Here is a 25,000-nt window from a genome sequence, read left to right on the forward strand (position 1 = left end):
CACACCCGTTAAGTTACTACCCATTTATCCCTTCCTCCCCCCCTCCACCCCCACCTCCACACCCGTTAAGTTACTACCCCTTTATCCCTTCCTCCCCCTCCACTTCCACCTCCACACCCGTTAAGTTTACTACCCGTTTATCCCTTCCCCCCCTCCTCCACTCCCACCTCCACACCCGTTAAGTTACCACCCCTTTACCCCTTCCCCCCCTCCTCCACTCCCACCTCCACACCCGTTAAGTTACTACCCCTTTATCCCTCCCCACCCCCTCCACTCCCACCTACACACCCGTTAAGTTACTACCCCTTTATCCCTCCCCACCCCCTCCACTCCCACCTCCACACCCGTTAAGTTACTACCCCTTTATCCCTCCCCACCCCCTCCACTCCCACCTCCACACCCGTTAAGTTACTACCCCTTTATCCCTCCCCCCCTCCCCCACCCCCACCTCCACACCCGTTAAGTTACTTCCCCTTTATCCCTTCCCCCCCTCCCCCCTCCTCCACCCCCACCTCCACACCCGTTAAGTTACTTCCCCTTTATCCCTTCCCCCCCCCCCGCTCCACTCCCACCTCCACACCCGTTAAGTTACTACCCCTTTATCCCTTCCCCCCCCTCCCCCCTCCACTCCCACCTCCACACCCGTTAAGTTACTACCCCTTTATCCCTCCCCACCCTCCTCCACTCCCACCTCCACACCCGTTAAGTCACTACCCCTTTATCCCTCCACTCCCACCTCCACACCCGTTAAGTTACCACCCCTTTATCCCTTCCCCCCCTCCTCCACCCCCACCTCAACACCCGTTAAGTTACTACCCCTTTATCCCTCCACCCCCACCTCAACACCCGTTAAGTTACCACCCCTTTATCCCTTCCCCCCCTCCTCCACCCCCACCTCAACACCCGTTAAGTTACTACCCCTTTATCCCTCCACCCCCACCTCCACACCCGTTAAGTTACCACCCCTTTATCCCTTCCCCCCCTTCACTCCCACCTCCACACCCGTTAATTCACTACCCCTTTTATCCCTTCCCCCCCCCCCTCCACTCCCACCTCCACACCCGTTAAGTTACTACCCCTTTATCCCTCCCCCCCGCCACCTCCACTCCCCCTCCTACTTTGAGATGAACGGACTCACGGAAGCACCGGTGGCGCAGGTTTCACTTCCACAACGGAGAGGTCTTTGGGGGATGAGGTAGACGTGTTGGATGGAGGAGGTTTCGATTTCTCTTTTGTCTTTTGGGGATATCTGAAATCAGTCCGTCGATTAATCAGTCAATTAGTGTGCCATCGTCGTCATCATCATCATCATCGTCGTCGTCGTGGTGATCATCATTATCATCGTCATCATCTCCGTCATCATCATCACCATCCTCATCTTTACCATCACCGTCATTATCATCATTATAATGGGGTTTTAGGACGTGATCTATCTCAGAACAGGAGCTAGTCATCATCATCATCATCATCAAGTTCTAGCATCATCATCACCGCCATCATCATCATCATCATCATCACCACCACCATAATCATCATTATCACCATCATTATCACCTTAATCATCATCATAATCATCCTCCACCCCATCATTGTCACCTTCATCATCATCACCACCATCATCAATACCGTCATTATAATGGGCATTCACGATGTGCTCATTCTCGGCACAGGGACCAGTCATCATCATCATCATCATCACCATCATCATCCTTATAATGGCTATTCAGAATGCCATCTGTTTCCTCCTCAGTCATCATCATCATAATAATCATCATCATTATCAGTATTATGTATTAAGAATGTGCTATATCTCCTCAGTCATCATCATCATCACCACCACCACCAACAACAATATCATCAAAATCTTCGTCCTCCTCCTCCTTATCATCATCATCAACATCATCGTCATCTCCACCACCATCATCATCATCATAATGGGTATTCAGGATGTGCTCTTATCTCAGAACAGGGCCAGTCATCATCATTACCGTCATCATGGGTATTCAGAATTCATCATCATCATCATCATCATCACCATCACCATCATCATCCTTATCATCACCATCATCATGGGTATTCAGAATTCATCATCATCATCACCATTATCATCAAGGGTATTCAGAATTCATCATCATCATCATCATCACCATCATCATCATGGGTATTCAGAATTCATCATCATCATCATTATCATCATCATCAACATAATCATCATGGGTATTCAGAATTCTTCATCATCATCATCATCATCACCATCATCACCATCATCAACATCATCATGGGTATTCAGAATTCATCATCATCATCACCATTATCATCATCACCATCATCATCATGGGTATTCAGAATTCATCATCATCATCACCATCATCATCATTATCATCATGGGTATTCAGAATTCATCATCATCATCACCATCATCACCATCATGGGTATTCAGAATTCATCATCACCATCACCATCATCACCATCATGGGTATTCAGAATTCATCATCATCATTACCATCATGGGTATTCAGCGTTCATCATCATCATCACCATCATGGGTATTCGGAATTCATCATCATCATCACCATCATCACCATCATGGGTATTCAGAATTCATCACCATCATCACCATCATGGGTATTCAGAATTCATCATCACCATCACCATCATCACCATCATGGGTATTCAGAATTCATCATCATCATTATCATCATGGGTATTCAGAATTCATCATCATCATCACCATCACCATCATCAAGGGTTTTCAGAATTCATCATCATCATCATCACCACGAACACCACCACCACCACCATCATCATGATCATCTTCTTCATCCTCCTCTTCCACACATTACCATTTATCATCATCGTCGTCATCACCACAACCAGCATTATCGTCATTATAAAGGGTATTCAGAATGTGCTGTTACCTCAGGACAGGGCCTAGAGCACTGACGATCAGCATTAATAACGAGGGGGGAGAGGAGGGAAGGGTGGGGGGCCTTGGGCGTGTGGATACATAGACTTGGAATAATAAGCAAGACTGCCAGAATGATGAAAGTCGAAACACATGCACGAATGGATGAGCGTGAAGATACGGAACACAGAATAAATGGTGCGAACCACAAGACACGGGGATGCATAATGTTTTATGCCCCGCCAGACTCAAAACTCCGCCATGTTAGAAATATTATGTATTAGACAAACGGTTCACCGAAGACAGACAGACAGACAGACACACACACACACACACACGCACACACGCACGCACACACCACAACCCCGAGCCACACATACACACAAATCTCACATCTTCCGCAAAACTCTTCGCGGTCGACATCTTTTTGCGCACGCGCAGTGACATCGCTTGGAAATGACGTAGACCAGCAGACCGGCCAATGAGAGAGCCAGGAGAATGGCGGGAACAATCCAGGCCCAGATGGAGGTCTTGACCTCTGTGTCATCAATGATTGCTGGGGTCGTGACCTCGCCAGTCGTGGCGTCCGTAGCTCCGGTTGTCGTTGGGTCTGGACATGGCTGCGGAAGAGGATTACCACCACACAAATCTGACACTTGAGTGATAGACATGGCTGCGGTAAAGGATTACCACCACACAAATCTGACACTTGAGTGATAGACATGGCTGCGGTGGAGGATTACCACCACACAAATCTGACACTTGAGTGATAGACATGGCTGCGGTAAAGGATTACCACCACACAAATCTGACACTTGAGTGATAGACATGGCTGCGGTAGAGGATTACCACCACACGAATCTGACACTTGAGTGATAGACATGGCTGCGGAAGAGGATTACCACCACACGAATCTGACACTTGAGTGATAGACATGGCTGCGGTAGAGGATTACCACCACACAAGTCTGACAGTTGAGTGAGAAGAGGATTACCACCACACGAATCTGACACTTGAGTGATAGACATGGCTGCGGTAGAGGATTACCACCACACAAGTCTGACAGTTGAGTGAGAAGAGGATTACCACCACACGAATCTGACACTTGAGTGATAGACATGGCTGCGGTAGAGGATTACCACCACACAAATCTGACAGGTGAGTGAGAAGAGGATGACGACCACATGAATGTGACAGTTGAGTGAGAAGAGGATTACCACCACATGAATGTGACAGTTGAGTGAGAAGAGGATTACCACCACATGAATGTGACAGTTGAGTGAGAAGAGGATTACCACCACATGAATGTGACAGTTGAGTGAGAAGAGGATTACCGCTACATGAATCTGACAGTTGAGTGATGGACATGGTTGCGGAAGAGGATTACCACCACACGAATTTCTTTCTTTTCCCTTCCCCCACTCAAGCCCGTCTCCACGCTTTTTCTTTCCTCAAAAGTGTCTGTATGCATTCCTTACCACCACACCCCTGACGATTTCGTATCAAAGAAAGTAGAATAAACTGAACTGTATACCTACCCCTTCTCTCTTCCTATCTGTGACACACACAGACACACACACGCGCGCGAATGCATGCACACACATATATACGCACACAGGAATGCACACACAAATGCACACAAACACACACACACACACACACACACACACACACACACACACACAAACCCAACACACACACACACACACACACACACACACACACACACACATCCACAAACAAACAAATCCACACCAAACACAAACACACCCTTCACCCCCAACAAACACACACACACACACAACCAACCAACCAACCCACTCACTCACTCCCCCACCCCACCCCACCACACACACGTCATCCAGTGCCCCCCCCCCTCACTCCCATCCCCCCCCCCCCACACCCACACCCCCCCACACACACACACACCGCCACAGCCCCTGAAACTCACTGTACACCTGAGGGACACGGTGGCGGGCACGCCAGACAGAGGACCAGGAAATGTTCCTTGATCCGTCACCCTGCCCTCCACACTCTCCGCCACCCCCACCTGGCACGGCGTCCTCAGCACCACCTTGCCCGTGGCCAGCACGGCGATGGCCCCGCCTGGGCACAGGGTTCAGATCCATCCACGGCGCGGGATGCATTATTAGTGCGATTTATTATTTTTTTAACATTTAATTTAATTTTATGACGGGCGCAATAGCCGAGTGGTTAAAGCGTTGGACTGTCAATCTGAGGGTCCCGGGTTCGAATCACACTTCGTGTGTATATGCAAGCAGAAGATCAAATACGCACGTTAAAGATCCTGTAACCCATGTCAGCGTTCGGTGGGTTATGGAAACAAGAACATATCCAGCATGCACACCCCCGAAACCCCTACATGGCGGGGTAAAAGCGGTCATACACGTAAAAGCCCACTCGTGTGCATACGAGTGAACGAAAAAAAAAAAAAAAAAAAAAAAAAAAAAAAGCAAACAAATTAACCCACCAGATCCACCGTACACGAGGTCACGGTTGCCCTGAAAATGGCTGTCGTGGTCTCTGGCGTGAATGAAGCCCAGCACAGCTCCAACTCGTGTGCAGGGACTGGCGGAGAAGCGGTATAGCTGCGACGTGAAGGGATTGATCAACGTGAAGAATACACACGGAGCAGAGTGTCATGCACAGTGTACGAAAAACACACTCGTGTGTGACTGAATTAAACAGCTGAATTGCAATGCTCGACAGAAAACACCGCAATATTAGAAATGCACCACGATGCAATGCAATGCAACGTTCATAATACAACACAACATAATACAATACAACACAACACAACACAAAACAATACAGTACAATGCAATGTAGTGTAATGCAATATAAAACCACACAATAGGCTGCAATGGAATGCAATATAATGCAATGCAACGGAATAGAATGCAAATGGGGAAACGCAATATTTTACAATGCAATGCAATGCAATACCGAAAAAACTACAATGCAATGCAATGTAATGCAATGCAAAGCAATACAAAAACAAAACACCAACAAGAAATACAGTTAATATCATTTCAATTCAATGCAATACGATATGATACAATACAATACAATACAATACAACACAGTACAGAACATTACAATACAATGCAATGTAATACAATACAAAACAACACAACACAACACAATACGACATGATACAATACAATATAGCTAAACACAACAAAACACAATACGAAACAAAACGATACAACAGCACAGCACAGCACAATACAACACAACACGGCACAATACAACACAGCACAACACAGCACAGCACAATACAACACAGCACAGCACAGCACAATGCAACACAGCACAACACAACATAGCAAAACACAGCACAGCACAGCGCAATACAACACAACACAGCACAACGCAACATAGCAAAACACAACATAGCAAAACACAGCACAGCACAGCACAGCACAGCACAGCACAACACAACACAGCACAACACAACATAGCAAAACACAGCACAGCACAGCACAATACAACACAACACAGCACAACACAACATAGCAAAGCACAGCACAGCACAGCACAGCACAGCACAGCACAGCACAATACAACACAACACAACATAGCACAGCACAGCACAACACAGCACAATACAACACAGCACAGCACAGCACAGCACAGCACAGCACAGCACAGCACAGCACAATAAAACACGACACAACCGGGTAATAACGAACACAGAACGAAACAGACAACACACGTCTCACATGCTGCTGGAAGACAGGCACGTGGTCATTCTTGTCCAGCACGGTCAGTCGTACCACGGCGGTGTCCCTGTTGTGACCTTTGTCCTTGACCTGGACCTTGAAGTTGAACTTCATGTGGGGGTCAGGGTCAATGTCCAGCTCCCCTGAAACATGATTGGTATAAAGGTCAGGGTTTCTATCTGTGTGTGTGTGTGTGTGTGTGTGTGTGTGTGTGTGTGTGTGCGCGCGCGCGCGCGCACGTCTGTGTTACTCTGACTGTGTGTGTGCGTGTGTGTGCGCGTGCGCGTGTCTGCGTGTTAATCTGAGACACACACACACACACACACACACACACAGACAGACAGAGAGAGAGAGAGAGAGAGAGAGAGAGAGAGAGCGACAAAGATAGACAGACAGAGTGCGTGTGTCTGTTCAGCGCCTATGTATGAACATACACACAAATGAATGTGCAGATAATGATAATAACCGTAAAATGTGTGTACACAGGTGGCCTCGTGAGCATCACTAAGCGTAAATACCAGGTAATGTGCCGACTGTGGAGTGAACAGCACACAGGTTGTCCACGGTAACAGACACGACGTGGCAGACCCGGTAAGGCGCTGGAACTTCTGATCCAGTGGTCAGGGTTCGAATCCCTCGTTTGGTCCTGCAGGAGGAGGTTGCTATGATGAGCGAACTTAGCATCGCTAAGCTTGCTTATCGTTAAGAATGTTCCTAAACCCACGCTAAATTCCACATACTTTGGAATACACGTGGAGTGATGGCCTAGAGGTAACGCGTCCGCCTAGGAAGCGAGAGAATCTGAGCGCGCTGGTTCAAATCACGGCTCAGCCGCCGATATTTTCTCCCCCTCCACTAGACCTGGAGTGGTGGTCTGGACGCTAGTCATTCGGATGAGACGATAAACCGAGGTCCCGTGTGCAGCATGCACTTAGCGCACGTAAAGGAACCCACGGCAACAAAAGTGTTGTTCCTGGCAAAATTCAGTAAAAAAAAAAAAAAAAAAAAAAAATCCACTTCGATAGGAAAAACAAATAAAACTGCACGCAGGAAAAAATACAAAAAAATGGGTGGCGCTGTAGTGTAGCGACGCGCTCTCCCAGGGGAGAGCAGCCTAAATTTCACACAGAGAAATCTGTTGTGATAAAAAGAAATACAAATACAAACAAATACATTCTTCACTCTATAAGCAAATTTAGCCCTGCAAACATCGCCTCACGCAGACACTGGTGTTGTGCTTCCTTAGGAAAGGCACTTTTCTCAGATTTTTCCTTACTCTACCTAGGTGTGAATAGGTACCTGATTATTTTTTTGGTTGGGGAAGGCTTTTGAAACGGCGGAAGGAGAGGATTGGGCCCCGCCTTCCTATGCCGAGCCCTGGACACAGTGAACGTGAATTCACCGCCTCGGTTTTAACTCACTCAGTACGGCCAGTCCTCTCTTCTCCTCTACACAGACACCCCGGATGTCCAGTGGGTGTCTGAATGACCCAACCTTTAGCTTCCGTCGTCAGAATTGTGGTATTCTTTGTCAACATTCACCTCTTCAGTATAAGAGCCTTCCGCTTGCAATATTTTGATGGTGGTAATTGGGGTGAAACGCTGTTAACGTCGTCTCTTTCGCCGTTCATATGGAGAGAGTTAAAAGGCTATGGAACTTTAAACTTAACCTTTGTGGTGATGAACACCGGTCAGTGTGTATTCATAGTTAATCTAGTGAACAACACACTTACTTGTGTACTTATTGGTAACCTACCTACAGAGTTAACCACACAGGTGAGTGCGTAAATACAGGCAACATTAGGTGTGTCCATACAGGTAACAGTAAATGTGTCCATACAGGTAACAGTAAATGTGTCAATACAGGTAACACTTTTCTAATGTAACGGTGTGTCAATACATGTAACAGTGTCAGTGCAGGTAATGGTAATTATGTCAATAGAGGTAACAATGAGTGTGTCATTCCAGGTATCGTTATGAGCACCACGGGTAACAGGGAGTAACATAGGTCAGTGCGTACACACAGGTAACGTGATGAAGACAGCCCAGATCAATGTTTAAACACAAGTAACCTATCGAAGACCACAGGTGAGTGTGCGTACACATGTAAGCTATTGAACACCACAGATCGAAGTCTACACAAAGTTAACCTACTGAACACCACAGATCAATGTCCAGACACGGGCAACCTGCTGAAGACCACAGATTAATGTCTAAACACAGGTAATCAATGGATATGAATATGGATACTTATATAGCGCCTATACTCGGTCGGATACCAAGCTCTAAGCGCTTTAAATGGAACACCACATATCAATGTCTACACTCAGGTAACCTGTTGAAGACCACAGATAAATGTCTACACACTGGTAACCTGTTAAAGACCACACATCAATGTCTTCACACAGGCAACAAAGTGAATACCAAACATTAATGTCTACACATAGGTAACAAACTAAACACCAAACATCAATGTCTACACACAGGTGACAAAGTCAACACCAAACATCAATGTCTACACACAGGTAACAAACTAAACACCAAACATCAATGTCTACACACACAGGTAACAAAGTGAACACCAAACATCAATGTCTACACACAGGTAACAAAGTGAAAAACCAAACATCAATGTCTACACACAGGTAACAAAGTGAACACCAAACATCAATGTCTACACACAGGTAACAAAGTGAAAAACCAAACATCAATGTCTACACACAGGTAACAAAGTGAACACCAAACATCAATGTCTACACACAGGTAACAAAGTGAACACCAAACATCAATGTCTACACACAGGTAACAAAGTGAACAGCAAACATCAATGGCTACACACAGGTAACAAAGTGAACACCGAACATCAATGTCTACACACAGGTAACAAAGTGAACACCAAACATCAATGTCTACACACAGGTAACAAAGTGAACACCAAACATCAATGTCTACACACAGGTAACAAAGTGAACACCAAACATCAATGTCTACACACAGGTAACAAAGTGAACACCAAACATCAATGTCTTCACACAGGTAACAAAGTGAACACCAAACATCAATGTCTACACACAGGTAACAAAGTGAACACCAAACATCAATGTCTTCACACAGGTGACCAACTGAAGTCCACAGGTCAGTGTCTACACACAGGTAACCCAGTGAACACCAAAGGTCAGTGTCTACACATAGGTAACCCAGTGAACACCAAACATCAGTGTCTACACACAGGTGACCAACTGAAGTCCACAGGTCAGTGTCTTACACATAGGTAACCCAGTGAACACCGAAGGTCAGTGTGCACAGAGATATCCTTTTGTGAGTGTGCGGACACAGGTAATCTATTGAAGACCATAGGAGGGTGGGTGCACACACGTAACCTATTTAACACCACAGATCAATGTCTAAACACAGGTTACCTACTGGACACCACAGATCAAAGTCTACACACAGGTAACCTATTGAAGACCACAGGTGAAGTGTGTGGACACGTGTAACCTATTGAGCACCACAGATCGAAATCTACACACAGGTAACCCACTGAACACCATAGGTCAGTGTGAGTGCGCGGACACAGGTAACCTATTGAATTTTCAGTTTCAGTTTCAGTAGCTCAAGGAGGCGTCACTGCGTTCGGACAAATCCATATACGCTACACCACATCTGCCAAGCAGATGCCTGACCAGCAGCGTAACCCAACGCGCTTAGTCAGGCCTTGAGAAAAAAAAGAAAAAAAAAGTGAATAAATAATAGATACGCTTACATAAATAAATAAATAATAATTATGATATAAAAAAGGTAGTAGTAATGGTAATAATAATAAAATAATAATAATAAATAAATAAACCTATTGAAGACCACAGGTGAGTGAGTGTGCATACAGGTGACCTACCCCTGGAGTGGATGAGGCCGGTGGTGGGGTCAATGACCAGGTGCCCGCCTGCCCCGTACACCGGGTGCCACACACCCACGTCATGCTCGTCGGGGTCCTCCACTCTCCACCCTGGATCCATGCTGATCTGTGCAGGTCAGTGGGGGGAAATGAATTAGATAGACAGATAGATAGATAGATAGATAGATAGATAGATAGATAGATAGAATCTTTTTTAATGAGGGAAGTGGAATAAGCATGTGTATGCTAGGTAGATAGATAGATAGATAGACAGATAGAATCTTTTTTAATGAGGGAAGTGGAATAAGCATGTGTATGCTAGGTAGATAGATAGATAGATAAATGAGGGAAGTGGAATAAGCATGTGTATGCTAGGTAGATAGACAGATAGATAGATAGACAGATAGACAGATAGAATCTTTTTTAATGAGGGAAATGGAATAAGCATGTATATGCTAGGTCAGTGGAAAATGAAATAGATAGATAGATAGATAAGTAGATAGATAGATAGATAGATAGATAATCTTTTTTTTAATGAGGGAAGTGGAATAAGCATGTATATGCTCTTTTATTTATTTATTTATTTATTTTTTACATCCAGCCCTCATGGCAATGAGAAATGAAATCAAAATGTTCACAAGATAACAAAAGGTTATACAAAAAACATACATGGCATTCAAATACACTCAACAGACAGACAGACAGATAGCTAGCTTGCAAGCTAGCTAGATAAGTAGGTAGGTAGGTAGAGACAGATAGATAGATAGATAGACACATAGCTTGCAAGCTAGATAGATAGATAGATACACAGACAGACAGTCATAATTTATAGACAGATAGCTAGCTTGCAAGCTAGATAGGTAGGTAGGTAGATAGGTAAGTAGGTAGGCAGGTAGGTTAGACAAACAGAGATAGATAGATAGACAGTCAGACAGACAAACAGACAGACAGATAGGCAGACAGACAGCCGGACCATTGGATGGACAGATGGGTGGATGGATGGACGGACAGACAGACAGACAGACAGGCGGACGGATGGATGGATGGATAGATAAATGGGTGGATGGATTGGTGAATGGGTGGACATCTAAATCAATCCAATGATCGAGAGACAGACAGACAGTGTGTGTGTGGGGGGCGGGGGGGGGGGGGGGGGGGGGGGGCGGGGGGGGGGGGGTATACATATCAGAGTGGATTTCTTTTAACAGAATTTCACCAGAGGACAAAACATGTTGCCATTGCTTCTTTTTTTAAAGTGTGCCATGTGCGTACTTGCACACAAAACCTCGGTTTATCGTCTCATCCTATATGACGAGACGTTGAGTTTGGTGTTCCAGCCATTATTAACTTGGGAGAAAGGGTATGACCAGGACTCGAACCCAGAATCTCAGGAACACTGTGTCGGCAGCTAAACGTCTCAGACACTCTGTCACCGTCCCCCTAGAGAAATAGAGGAAGAAGAATGAATGAACGGATGGACCGAAACAGCTCATCACTCACAAATCCCTCATACACGGTCCTCTCCACGAAATCCGGTCTGATCACAGGCGCTTCATTGACGTCGGTGATTCGAATCGTGACGTGGAAAGTCTCTGCGTCACAAAACCCATCTGTGACGTCAATGTATAAATCCACCGTGCGTAGCAGGGCATTTTCGTAGTCCGGCTTTTTTCGTGTTTTCACTGTACCTGTGTTTTTAACACACACACACACACACACATTACGTGTGACGTGAGTATCCGAGGGGGGGATGTCACTCGTCACGTGATTTCACTGACCCAATCAACGCTCAGTGCTTCACCGCCACAATAGCGCGACACGTCACATGACGGCGTGACCCCCAGCCCCCACCCCCCACCCCACCCCTCTCTCACGTGCGCAAGCCACACCCCTCCTCCAATTACACGCATTCACGCACACATACTCCCCCCCCTCCCCCACGCCGCCCCCCCCCCCCTCCCCACCTCCACAACACACACACACTCGGAGGCAGATGGTCAGTTGAATAATAATAATAATAATAATGGTTTTTGTATAGCGCTGAATCTTGTGCAGAGACAAATCAAAGCGCTTTCGCACCAGTCATTCACACGCATGCATAAGTTTAAAACTGGAGAAACTGAAGACAAGGAAGAGGCAGGGAAGGGAGGCTATTTTGGGAAGAGGTGGGATTTAAGGCCAGACTTGAAAGAGCTGAGTGTGGAGATTTGACGAAGCGAAAGAGGAAGTTCATTCCAGTTGCAAGGTCCAGAGACAGAGAAAGAACGGTGGCCAACAGTTGAGAGCTTGAATCTGGGTATGCGTAAACAGAGTGGATCCGAAGCTTATCGCAGTGAGCGAGATGGAGTGTAGAGGTGAAGGCAGCCACATAGATAGGAAGGGGCTGATTTGTGAATACATTTATAACATAGAGTGCTGATCTTGTACTTTATTTTGTGTGAGACAGGGAGCCAGTGGAGATGTTGAAAAGAGGAGTGATGTGCTCAGATCTTTTCTTTCTGAGGACGTGTCGGGCAGCAGAGTTTTGTATGCGCTGAAGGGACTGAATGGATGAAGCAGGCAAACCAGACAATAGAGAGTTACAGTAGTCAAGGCGAGAGAGAGTGAGAGAAACAAGTCTAGATGTTGCGTCAATGGACAGATATTTCCGGATGGAACTGATGCGCCGCAATTGACAGTCGCAGGATTGGCATGTCTGACTGATAAATTTTTGCAGGGACAGTGTGTTGTGAAGGACAACGCCCAGGTTCCTGACTGAACTGGAAAGAGGGATGGATGTACTGCCAAGTTTGATTGTATCAGTTGTGATGGAAAAGTTTTTGTTTAGTTCCTATGATCATTGCTTCAGTTTTGTCCGCGTTCAATTGTAACTTATTTAGAGTCATCCAGTTTTGAATGTCCAGGAAGCAATTGGATGTTTCTTGCAAGAGCGACGACAATTTTTTTTAGGGGTATCACTCTTCTGGAGTTGAGTGTCATCAGCATAAGAATGATGACTGACATTATGGCGGTTGATAATTTCAGCGAGAGGAGCAGTGTACAGTGTGAAGAGCGCTGGGCCTAAAACAGATCCCTGTGGGACTCCATGTTCAATTTTAACGGGTTCAGACTGGAAAAAAAACAAACACTGTGTGTTAGCTGATTTGGTAGCCTGTAAGCAGCATTGACTTGAAATTGTGTCTCTTGTACATGGAGAGAGTTACCACTCTTTATTGTTAATCAATCCTTTACAGAACACTTTCACGGCCTTCTTATTCTTTAATTTTGAAACATATTTTTCATTCCATTACCTTTCTTGTCTATGGCGTAATACTCCAAACCTTGTTCTGGAACGGCCCTCAGCTTGAAAATGACGTCATCGTCGTCGGCGTCATCCACGTCGACCTTGAAGGAGAAGGATTTTTTCTCTGGCACGACGAACGCTCTCTTGGAGTTGGTGATCACTGGCCGATGGTTCCTGCCTGTCCCGACGTCATGACAGGAGTGTAAAACATCTTTTTTTTTTTTTTTTTAGGGCCTGCTCCTCATCCTTTCAAATGTTAAGATATCTTTGAATCAATACTCCACTTCATCTATATAATAATAGTAATAATGAATATTTGGACGCCCTATCTCCGAAGAGCCCAAAGCGTTAACAATTTTTTGTAACACAATTACGCATACATACAGTGATGCAGACACACATTATAACAATCATTTGCCTATACGCATCACAAAATAAACAGGTCACACACACACACACACACACACACACACACACACACACACACACACACACACACCAGGCATTCATACCGATACAGCCCCATTCCTCTCACCACCCACCAACAATCGCAGACAGACACATAGGGCAGAAAAACTAATCATAACAACTGTGGAAAAGGTGAGTTTTGAGAGCTTATTTGAATGAGGACTAAGACTGAGTAAGGGAGTTTGTTCCAGATGACAGGTCCAGTGAAAGAGAAACCACGTTCCCCATAGAGTTTCTTTCATCCATCCTGCCCCCCTCACCCCCAACCTGGTGGGTAAAGGGTGGAGATTTTTCCGATCTCCCAGGTCAACATATGTGCTGACCTGCTAGTGCCTGAACCCCCTTCGTGTGTATGCGCACGCAGAAGATCAAGTACGCACGTTAAAGATCCTGTAATCCATGTCAGCGTTCGGCGGGTTATGGAAACAAGAATATACCCAGCATGCACACCCCCGAAAACGGAGTATAGCTGCCTACATGGCGGGGTAAATAATAATAATAATAATAATAATAAAAACAACAACAGTCATACACGTAAAATGTTACATGTCTGTCTCAGTGTGTATGTGTGTGCGTCTGAAATCTGATTGAATGACACAGGAAACGAATGATGAGCGCCCAGTGGCAGCCGTCAGTCGGCTCTACCCAGGTAGGCAGCCTGTGGTGCAAATGTCCCCGTGTATGTAAAGCGCTTAGAGCTTGGTCTCTGACCAAGGATAGGCGCTATATAAGTATCCACATCAATCAATCAATCAATCAATCAATCAAAACCCCCTCCACAAACACACATATACCAACTCGCCATAGCCTTCAACTCAGCCATCCTTTCCTACCTTCATTCATTGTTTATTTATTTGCTTAGTCATTTATTTATCTATTGATGTATTTGACGAAGGGGAAGTGACTCAGACTTAATTTGTATTTGTATTTCCTTTTATCACAACAGATTTCTCTGTGTGAAATTCGGGCTGCTCTCCCCAGGGAGAGTGCGTCGCTACACTACAGCGCCACCCATTAAAAAATTTTTTTCCTGCGTGCAGTTTTATTTGTTTTTCCTATCGAAGTGGATTTTTTTTTTTTTTTACACAGAATTTTGCCAGGAAGAACCCTTTTGTTGCCGTGGGTTCTTTTACGTGCGCTAAGTGCATGCTGCACACGGGACCTCGGTTTATCGTCCCATCCGAGTGACTAGCGTCCAGACCACCACTCAAGGTCTAGTGGAGGGGGAGAAAATATCGGCGGCTGAGCCGTGATTCGAACCAGCGCACTCAGATTCTCTCGCTTCCAAAGCGGACGATGTCTGAGATGTTTTATTCATAAAGGACACAACCACCACCCCACGTTAAATGTAGGTTGAGGGGAGGCTAGACATGAAGATTTTAAAAAAGAAGAAAAAAACGGGCCATGTATTGGGAAGATTTTTTTTTTATGTCATGTATTACTACTTTATTTATTCATTTATCTGTGTTGAACAAGATTTCCATCTGTAGATCGCACTAAACAAGTCAATACAATACAATGTAATGAAACGCAACGCAATACAACACAATGCAATACAATACAACACAGTACAAAACCATACAACACAACACAATACAATACAAAACAACAGAATACAACACAGTAGTATAGAAAGCAATGCAGTACAATACGCTATGATACGATACAGTAAATACAATATAGTACAATTCAACACAACACAACACAACACAATGCCGACATACTTTTCAAAAACGCCCGCAACACGACTGGGCCCACAGGTGCATGATGGGAGTCCGCTGCCATGACGCGAAACGTGACGTTGTCCTGACACAGCTGACGTAAGTCCTGCGTCACATGGATCTTCCCGTCAGCTGTGATCACAAAGACCGTCGTTGCATTACACAATCAATCACCAACCATCAACTATCACGATAGTTTCAGTTTCACTTTCACTTTCACTTTCTCAAGGAGGCGTCACGGCGTTCGGACACATCCATATACCCTACACCACATCTGCTAGGCAGATGCCTGACAGCATAACCTAACGCGCACTATGGGATGGAGGGCGGTCGGGGGGTGGGGGGTGGGTGGGAGGGGGGTCCATTTAGGTCCAGGACTACTTGACAAAGCTGTGCTTCCATAAATATATCCCACAAAGCTGTGCTTCCATAAATATATCCCAGTGTCAACCAGGCTGAGGGATAACTGTTTTGTTTTTTGTTTGTTTTGTTTTGTTTTTTTCTGCCCCATCACCTGCACCGTTTCAGTGGCATTACTCCCACGCCGCTCATTTAGATTCCCCCATACACGGCCACACCCGGGTTCGTCCGTCGCAGTTCCAGCATCGGCGGTCAACAAGGAACCATCGATGTTAGGTCGCCAGGAAGCCACACACCAGAGGAGACCCTGCACTGCTGCTGAGTCACTTCGGTGGTGTTCAGTGGTGCCTGTTCTGATTTAACGTACTTAGGACACCACCTACTAAACCCCCTACTAACGACAATAGTGGCTTAGTCGCGGAGCTAGACTGAGTGAGCGTCCCTCCCAGAGGGAGACCGCCACCACGTCCCTCAAACAACAGTCCCCCATGAACCCGCCGACACTGACGACATTGACAGGACTCACCCCAAGCACAGAAGTGGAGGGGTATCGAAACTGAGGTCACCATGAGAGCAGGGCATGAAAGGCCACAGACTTTGAGACTATTTTGTTTATATTGATGACGATGGGGGGATAACAGTGTTGGTCAGAAACTTCGAGCGAGCAACACTCTCAAAGATGCATCCGATGTACCCATCCATTATGAAGTGGGTGACCCTCGAGAAGCGTGGTCCCAGTCTTCTGATTTGAGCCAATAGCACGCTCGACTCTGGGTCAGGGCCGGCATTGGATTATCAATAGATGATGATGATGATGATGATGATTGATATGGATATAGCGCCTATCCTTGGTCGGAGACCAAGCTCTAAGCGCTTTACAAACACGAGGTCATTTGCACAACAGGCTGCCTACCTGGGTAGAGCCGACTGACGGCTGCCACTGGGCGCTCATCATTCGTTTCCTGTGTCATTCAATCAGATTTCAGGCACGCACACATACAGACTCATACAGACATGTAACATTTTACGTGTATGACCGTTTTGTTTATTTACCCCGCCATGTAGGCAGCTCCTCTCCGTTTTCGGGAGGTGTGCATGCTGGGTATGTTCTTGTTTCCATGGTGGTGTGTCCATCGAGATCGATGATGACCATCGTTGTCATCCAGATGGGGGATGGGGGGAGGGTGGTGGTGGGGTGGGGGGAAGGATGCTCATGAGTCTATCTGTGAGTGCGCAGATGGCTGAATAGTCCAATCTGCGCACGAAATGTTCGCTGACAGTTGGGGCAGACAAAGACAGGCATATCACTGTCAGGGAGCTTGTTTGCCCGTGACTTTCTGGCCTGCCTCTTCTGAACAGCTGCAGCAGTCCTGTTGGCCTCGCACAACTTGGCGCCTTTGTGCACAGCAGCGCGCCATTTGTTACGGTCCACTGCAGATTCCTCCCAGGAGTCAGGGTTGATATCAAACGCTTTCAGAGAGACTTTCAGAGTATCTCTGAAGCGCTTCTTCTGACCTCCGTGTGATCTCTTCCCTTGTTGCAGCTCACCATAGAAGAGCCTTTTGGGCAGCCTATGGTCTGGCATGCGCGCCACGTGTCCAGCCCAGCGAAGCTGGGACTGCATCAGGATGGTGAAGATGCTGGGAAGGGTGGCTTTTGCGAGCACCTCTGTGTCTGGGGTCCTGTCTTGCCACTTGATGTTCAGTAGCTTCCTGAGGCATGTTGTGTGGAAGTGGTTCAGCTTCTTGGCATGTCGTTGGTACACTGTCCAAGTTTCGCAGCCGTACAGTAGTGTGGGGAGAACTACTGCTCTGTAGACCTTTAGCTTGGTCTCAAGACTAATGCCTCTTCTGTTCCAGACATTTGCACTGAGTCTACCAAAAGTTGCACTTGCTCTTGCAATCCTGACATTCACTTCATCGTCGATGGTCGCATTTCGTGACAGTGTGCTGCCAAGGTATGTGAACCGCTCCACCGCACTGAGTCTCTGACCGTTGACTGTGATGTTGGGCTCAACGTAGGGTTTCCCTGGGGCTGGCTGATGGAGAACTTCAGTTTTCCGCGTGCTGATGGTAAGGCCGAAGTTCCTGCTGGCAGTGGCAAACTTGTTTCCATAACCCACCGAACGCTGACATGGGTTACATGATCTTTAATCTATAGCGTATTTGATCTTCTGCGTGCGTATACACACGAAGGGGATTCAGGCACTGGCAGGTCTGCACATAATTATTATGTTTGACTTGGGAGATCGGAAAAATCTCCGCACTTTATCCACCAAGGCGCCGTCACCGAGATTCGAACCCGGGACCCTCAGATTGAAAGTCCTGATGATAATAATAATAATAATAATAATAATAATAATTTAAAACAAACAAACAAAAAACCCTCTGATGGGGCTTGAACCCTCGGTGTTCTGCCAGTGGACAGTCTGCGATCTGGTTACCACTCTGCCACGGCAACTGGTTTATAGTACTATTTTGTGAAAATTGATTTTTTATAAAGCTCAATAACCATCTAACAGCAGGCTGAGCTCCAGGACAAACAACGACCTGAGCTACGACATCCCCCACCTGCACGACTACGGTACAGGCAGATGACGTTCTTCCCCGAGGACCATACCAGAATGGAACAAGTTGTCTCAGGAGGTTGTGACGGCTGAATCACTGGACTGCTTCAAGTCCAGGCTGGCCTCCCATCTCTAGAACATGGAACAACCCCCCCCCCCCCCCCCCATCCCCTCCCTATCACCCCAACCCTCCCACTTACCCTCCTCCTGGTCACCGTTCCCCACAATCCCCCCCCCCCCCCCTCCTGCCACCCCTCCTAGTTACTTTTCTACTCCTATTCCCCGCCATCCACGGCTGCTGCAGAGGCTTGGCATCATGTCGGTGCACGCTGAACGTGCAATGGCTGGCCAGACCACCAAACAATTTTTTTTTTTAATCCTCACAACAGCGCAATCTTCGGCAATCTCCCCAAACTTCGACAGAATCATTAGTAAAATGATGTTGGCCGTATAAAGGAAGAAGAAGTAGAACCCTGTAGTAAGTAAAATCACTTATTCTTTCAATAACATTTTAGTTTGGAAGGTTTATTCGTATCTTCTGTGTGTGTGTATGTGTGTGTGTGTGTCTTCTCTGTGTGTGTGTGTGTGTGTGTGATGTAACACTCACCGTAACCAATGTCAAAAAATTCAGTGCTGGGCTCAGAGACCATCGAGTAGAAAATGACGTCATTGTCAACGTCATCGGCATCTACGTCATACACCAGGTCTCCGGCTCGCTTCTTGGCAGCGTGTTTGATTTCGAAGCTTGCTGGAATTTTTTTTAAAGGGGTTTTATTATCATTTCCATAACCATGCACATATATCCGCACTGGTAAGAATCATTCGCATACGTATATATTCATAACAATTCACACTGATCACGCACAAAGACACGTTTATGTGTACGTATGCAGATTTCAATAAGTGCATAGATTGGTCAAGAACCATAATCTTATTCATCTGCCCGTCGCCCCCCCCTCCCCGTGTGTGTGTTTGAGCGCGCGCACTTTGTGTCTGTGTGTATACTTGCGATTAAACGCACATATATGTATCCTTTACAAAAAAAATCAATTGAATATGTACAGCACATAGCCCTACTATGTTGCCGAAACCTCCATAATTAATATTCGAGATTGAAATACACAATCATTTCATGTGTCTTTATCACAAAGCTTGCTGAACTGGTGACTGCTGTGAATCACTCTCTCTCTCTCTCTCTCGAACACACGCACGCACCAACACACTGTCACGCACGCACACACACACACACACACACACACACACACTGTCAAACACATACACACGCACGCACGCACGCACGCATACACACAACCTCCTCTGGGGCCGGGAGTAGTGAAGACAGGGGCGGAGTTGGCGATCAACTGGACGTCAACGATACGTGACGACACTTCACTTTCTACGTCATCGGTACACGTCACTTGCACAATATATGACGTCACGCCGTCATAATGCAGACGACCCAGGTCTGGTGTGAACATCAGGCAGTATCCTGTTGAGATAAAGGTGAAAATTCTCTCTCTCTCTCTCTCTCTCTCTCTTTGTCCCTTACATTGAAACGTATGTTTTCTCTTATTGAAACATCATCATCATCACCATCATCATCATCACCGTCATTAACATCATCATCAACATTTCCATTAATTTTGACATATTTCGCACGGTCTGCCAGATTTCCAGATTTATTTCCTTTCACTTTCTTGAGTATGGACTTCTTCTTCTGCGTTCACTCGTATGCACACGAGTGGGCTTTTACGTGTATGGCCGTTTTTACCCCGCCATGTAGGCAGCCATACTCCGTTTTCGGGGGTGTGCATGCTGGGTATGTTCTTGTTTCCATAACCCACCGAACGCTGACATGGATTACAGGATCTTTAACGTGCGTATTTGATCTTCTGCTTGCATATACACACGAAGGAGGTTCAGGCACTAGCAGGTCTGCACATATATTGACCTGGGAGATCGTAAAAATCTCCACCTTTTACCCACCAGGCGCCGTCACCGTGATTCGAACCCGGGACCCTCAGATTGACAGTCCAACGCTTTAACCACTCGGCTATTGCGCCCGTCCTTGAGTATAGACGATTGGCAATTCAAGGCCAAACTGAATTCAGTCAGTGTATTTCTGAGAGGTCATCATCGATGCGAAAGTTGAGTTAAGAGATTTGGACTACCAAAACCGTTTGAGACAACTAAACTTGCATTCACAAAAATACAGAAGATATAGAGGAGACATGATACAAGTATTCAAGATAATTAATAAAATGGTTGACACTGACCCCTGCACCTTCTTTTCTACTAACAAACTCCATGCTACCAGAAGTTCAAATACTAACCTTTTCACAAAATTTTGTAGAACAAATATTCGTAAGTTTTCTTTTAGCTTTAGAGCAGTTAAAGGATGGAATGCACTGAATAATTCAACAAAAACAGCTAAAACTATTGACCAGTTCAAGAATCTTCTAGACAATGACTCTAAATCATTAATAAAACCATTCGATTTTGATGAATGAACATTTAAAAAATTTCATACGCATGTACGCAACCCTAAACTATTTCTATATTAAGAAGGGGCGTTGAAAAGCCAAAAAGGCTTTAAAAAAAAAAAAAAAAAAAAAAAGTCCCAAATTCTGTACCTGTACCTGTTGTCTGAAACATGAAAACAGTTAACTGTTAAAATTGAACCGTGTCAGACAATAGCGGGGTTTGGCTGTGTATTGGGTGAGCTGGTTAAGAGGCTTGAAAAAAAACAAGAAAAAAAAGAAAGAAAAAAAAGAACGTACCTATTTCATTGGCAATCTTGAGAAGATTGGGAGAGACACAGAGAGAGAAGAGGAGAGGGAAGAGAGAGAGAGAGGGAGGTGGAGAGAGGAGGAAAAGGACAAGAAAATAACAGAAGTGGTTGCAGGATTATCACGTTTCAGTGGGTGTGTCTGTCTGTCTGTCTGTCTCTGTGTGTCTCTGTGTGTGCTTATGTGCGTGTGTATGTCAGTATTAGTTAATAACATGCGTCGTCTCCCCAAGTCCGTCAGTTGCGACACATGGTCAGATTTAGCCGCTGCAATGCGTTGAATCCCGATCCCGATCCTGATCCTGAAATCCCCCTACCTTTCCCTTTCTCGCAGGGCCACACGTGGAAACAGTTCCCGCACGAGTGGGTTGGTTGGATCGACTCGACGAACACGCGCGTGACGTCACCATCCGGGTCACTGCACGTGATCCCTTTCACCAGAGTACGCTCCCGTGTCTCGGTCTCTTTGACGGACACCACGGGGTTGGAAATTGGCTTGAGCACTGGGGGCTGTTGCGACAAACGACGCACGTGCACTTAAAAGAAGAGAAATAATTATTATTCTATTTCGTTTTGTTAAGTGCATGATTATGTCGCCTTTTTCACTGTGAGTGATGCAAATTTCAATCCAAAATAAGTGATAGAATGTGTTTTTTTTGTGTTTTTGTTTTTTTATTGTAAATATAAATAAACAAGAATATATATATATATATATATATATATATATATATATATGTGTGTGTGTGTGTCCAAAATCGGTTTTTAATTTTTGTAATATGCTCAAAGGAGGCAAAAAAAAGTCATTTTAGCTGTAAGTAAGATTTGCAAATGTTGCCTAGTTATACTTTTGGAGTTAAAAGACATTTGTGTTTTCTCAACTTTTATGTGACATTGTTGTGTATTTGGAAATGTTTGTTCTGGGCATGAAAAGTTCATTTTTGCAGTAATCCTCCATACTCCAACAGGAGTGAAAGGATAATTAAAACTTGAAACGTGTGTGTGTGTGTGTGTGTGTGTGTGTGTGTGTAGCCGTGTTGTGAAACCCGAGTGGTATTTTCATAAAAGGGCACGGTACAAAAGAATTACTGATTTACTGAATTAAAACTGAAAGGATAGAGAAGATCCATATTGTTGTTATCATCAAATCCGCGTACGACAGTTGTAATTAATACTAAAATGACTACTACCATCACCAACATCACTTATACAACATCTATTGTCACCATCATGCTGGAACGCAATGAACAAATTCATGCAGGCACACAAAAATACAAGAAAATGAAAGAAATCAAACCAGCAAAGTGAAAGAAAAGAAAATAGGACATAATAAGAACAAGACCAAAACAAGAACAAGGAGAAACCATAAAAACCGGATCCAATAAGTTAGACATATAAATGCCCCTCATTGTTACTGCCAACGGTCGCTTCGGTATCTGAGTCATTTTATGGTGGGAAAGATTGAAGATATGTATGGAGATTTGACTTGAAAGTAGGTAGAGGACTGCTCGTTTGTATGTGCACAGGGAGTGAGTTCCATTGGGATGCACCTGAAAATGCGAAACCTATTTTGAACGTATCAATGCGGGTGCGTGGTAAAATGTACTTGTTCGAGCCGTATCGGCATGAGGCTCGGGTAAGCGAATGTAGATATTGTAGTGCCAAGTTATTGTGCACTAAGTACACAAGTAACGCTTAGTTGAATGCTAACTTTTTGCAATGGAAGGATGTTTAATCTGGCTTGAGAGAAAGAGAGAGAGAGAGAGAAGAAAAAAAGGCGGGAGGGGAGGCGGGGGTGGGGTGGGAGGGGGTATGTGGGGGGTTGCACTGTACAGAAGCGACGCGCTCTCCTTGCGAAGAGCAGACCAAATTTCACTCAGAGAAACCTTTTGTGACAAAATTAATAGTAATGCTACACAATACAATACCCTACACTACACTACACCACAGCACAGTGAAATAAATACCATACAATACAATATAACGCAACGAAGTACAATGCAATACAATACAATAATGGAATGCAATGCAACACAACACAACACGACACGACATGGCACGATACAATACAATACAATGTTCGCTGTTCGTCCAACACAGCACAACACGGCACAGCACAGCACAGCGCAGCACAACACAACGCAACACAGCAAAGCATATCACAGCACAACGCAACGCAACGCAACGCAACACAGCACAGCACAACGCAACACAGCACAGTTTCAGTAGCTCAAGGAGGCGTCACTGCGTTCGGACAAATCCATATACGCTACACCACATCTAGGAGGAAGGTGGCAGAATGGTTAAGACGCTCAGCTGCCAATACAGAGAGTCCGTGAGGGTGTGGGTTCGAATCCCGCTCTCGCCCTTTCTCCTAAGTTTGACTGGAAAATCAAACTGAGCGTCCAGTCTTTCGGATGAGACGATAAACCGAGGTCCCGTGTGCAGCACGCACTTGGCGCACTGAAAAAGAACCCATGGCAACGAGAGTGTTGTCCTCTGGCGAAATTACGTAAAATGAAATCCACTTTCATATGTACACAAATATGTAAGCATGCACTCAAGGCCTGACTAAGCGCGTTGGGTTATGCTGCTGGTCAGGCATCTGCTCAACAGATGTGGTGTAGCGTGTATGGATTTGTCCGAACGCAGTGACGCCTCCTTGAGAAAGTGAAACTGAAACTGAATACACCACATCTGCCAAGCAGATGCCTGAGCAGCAGCGTAACCCAACGCGCTTAGTCAGGCCTTGAGAAAAAAAAAGAAGAAGAAGAAAAGATAAATACATAAAAAAGGAACTACTACTACTAATAATAATATGTATAAGGCGCAAAAACTTGATGAAATCAACTATAGGCGTACAAAAAAAAACCCCAATAAATATAATATATATATATATATATATATATATATATATATATATATATATATATATATATATATATATACATAATTTAAAAAAAAGAAGAAGAAGAAATTATAATAATAGTAAAAATAAAATAGATAAATAAATAAATGAAATTTTAAAAAAATATAAAAAAAGACAATGATGATAAATAAGCAAATAAATGTAAAAAAAAAAAAAATGCAGACACACATTCATACATACACACACATATGCATAACAGATATGCAGCAAACATGCAGTTTCACAGATATGAAGTCAACTATAGGCACAGCACAACACAACGCAACACAGAATGCAGCCCTCCCTCCACTCAGATCAGAGACTGGCATATAAACAATTTCCGGCTCACCGCTGACAAGACAGTTCC

General features: G+C 45.1%; 1 protein-coding gene across 1 annotated transcript in view; it reads right to left on the bottom strand.

The window, feature by feature from the left end:
- The window catches only part of LOC143290738 (protocadherin-like protein), a 28,414-nt gene that overhangs the window by 3,334 nt on the left and 80 nt on the right, over positions 1-25,000 (bottom strand). Inside the window, exons 1-13 of the mRNA XM_076600252.1 lie at positions 24,983-25,000; positions 22,046-22,238; positions 20,253-20,429; positions 19,548-19,688; positions 16,018-16,146; positions 13,833-14,003; positions 12,043-12,230; positions 10,543-10,669; positions 6,652-6,794; positions 5,397-5,514; positions 4,857-5,011; positions 3,299-3,525; positions 1,139-1,249 (exon numbers count right to left, since the gene is read on the bottom strand). The exon at positions 24,983-25,000 is cut by the window's right edge and continues 80 nt beyond it. Coding sequence (XP_076456367.1) covers positions 1,139-1,249; positions 3,299-3,525; positions 4,857-5,011; positions 5,397-5,514; positions 6,652-6,794; positions 10,543-10,669; positions 12,043-12,230; positions 13,833-14,003; positions 16,018-16,146; positions 19,548-19,688; positions 20,253-20,429; positions 22,046-22,238; positions 24,983-25,000 — 1,898 coding nt within the window. The remainder of the gene's footprint in view (positions 1-1,138; positions 1,250-3,298; positions 3,526-4,856; positions 5,012-5,396; positions 5,515-6,651; positions 6,795-10,542; positions 10,670-12,042; positions 12,231-13,832; positions 14,004-16,017; positions 16,147-19,547; positions 19,689-20,252; positions 20,430-22,045; positions 22,239-24,982) is intronic.

This window comes from Babylonia areolata, chromosome 16, assembly GCF_041734735.1.
Source record: "Babylonia areolata isolate BAREFJ2019XMU chromosome 16, ASM4173473v1, whole genome shotgun sequence".
Lineage (NCBI taxonomy): Eukaryota > Metazoa > Mollusca > Gastropoda > Neogastropoda > Buccinidae > Babylonia > Babylonia areolata.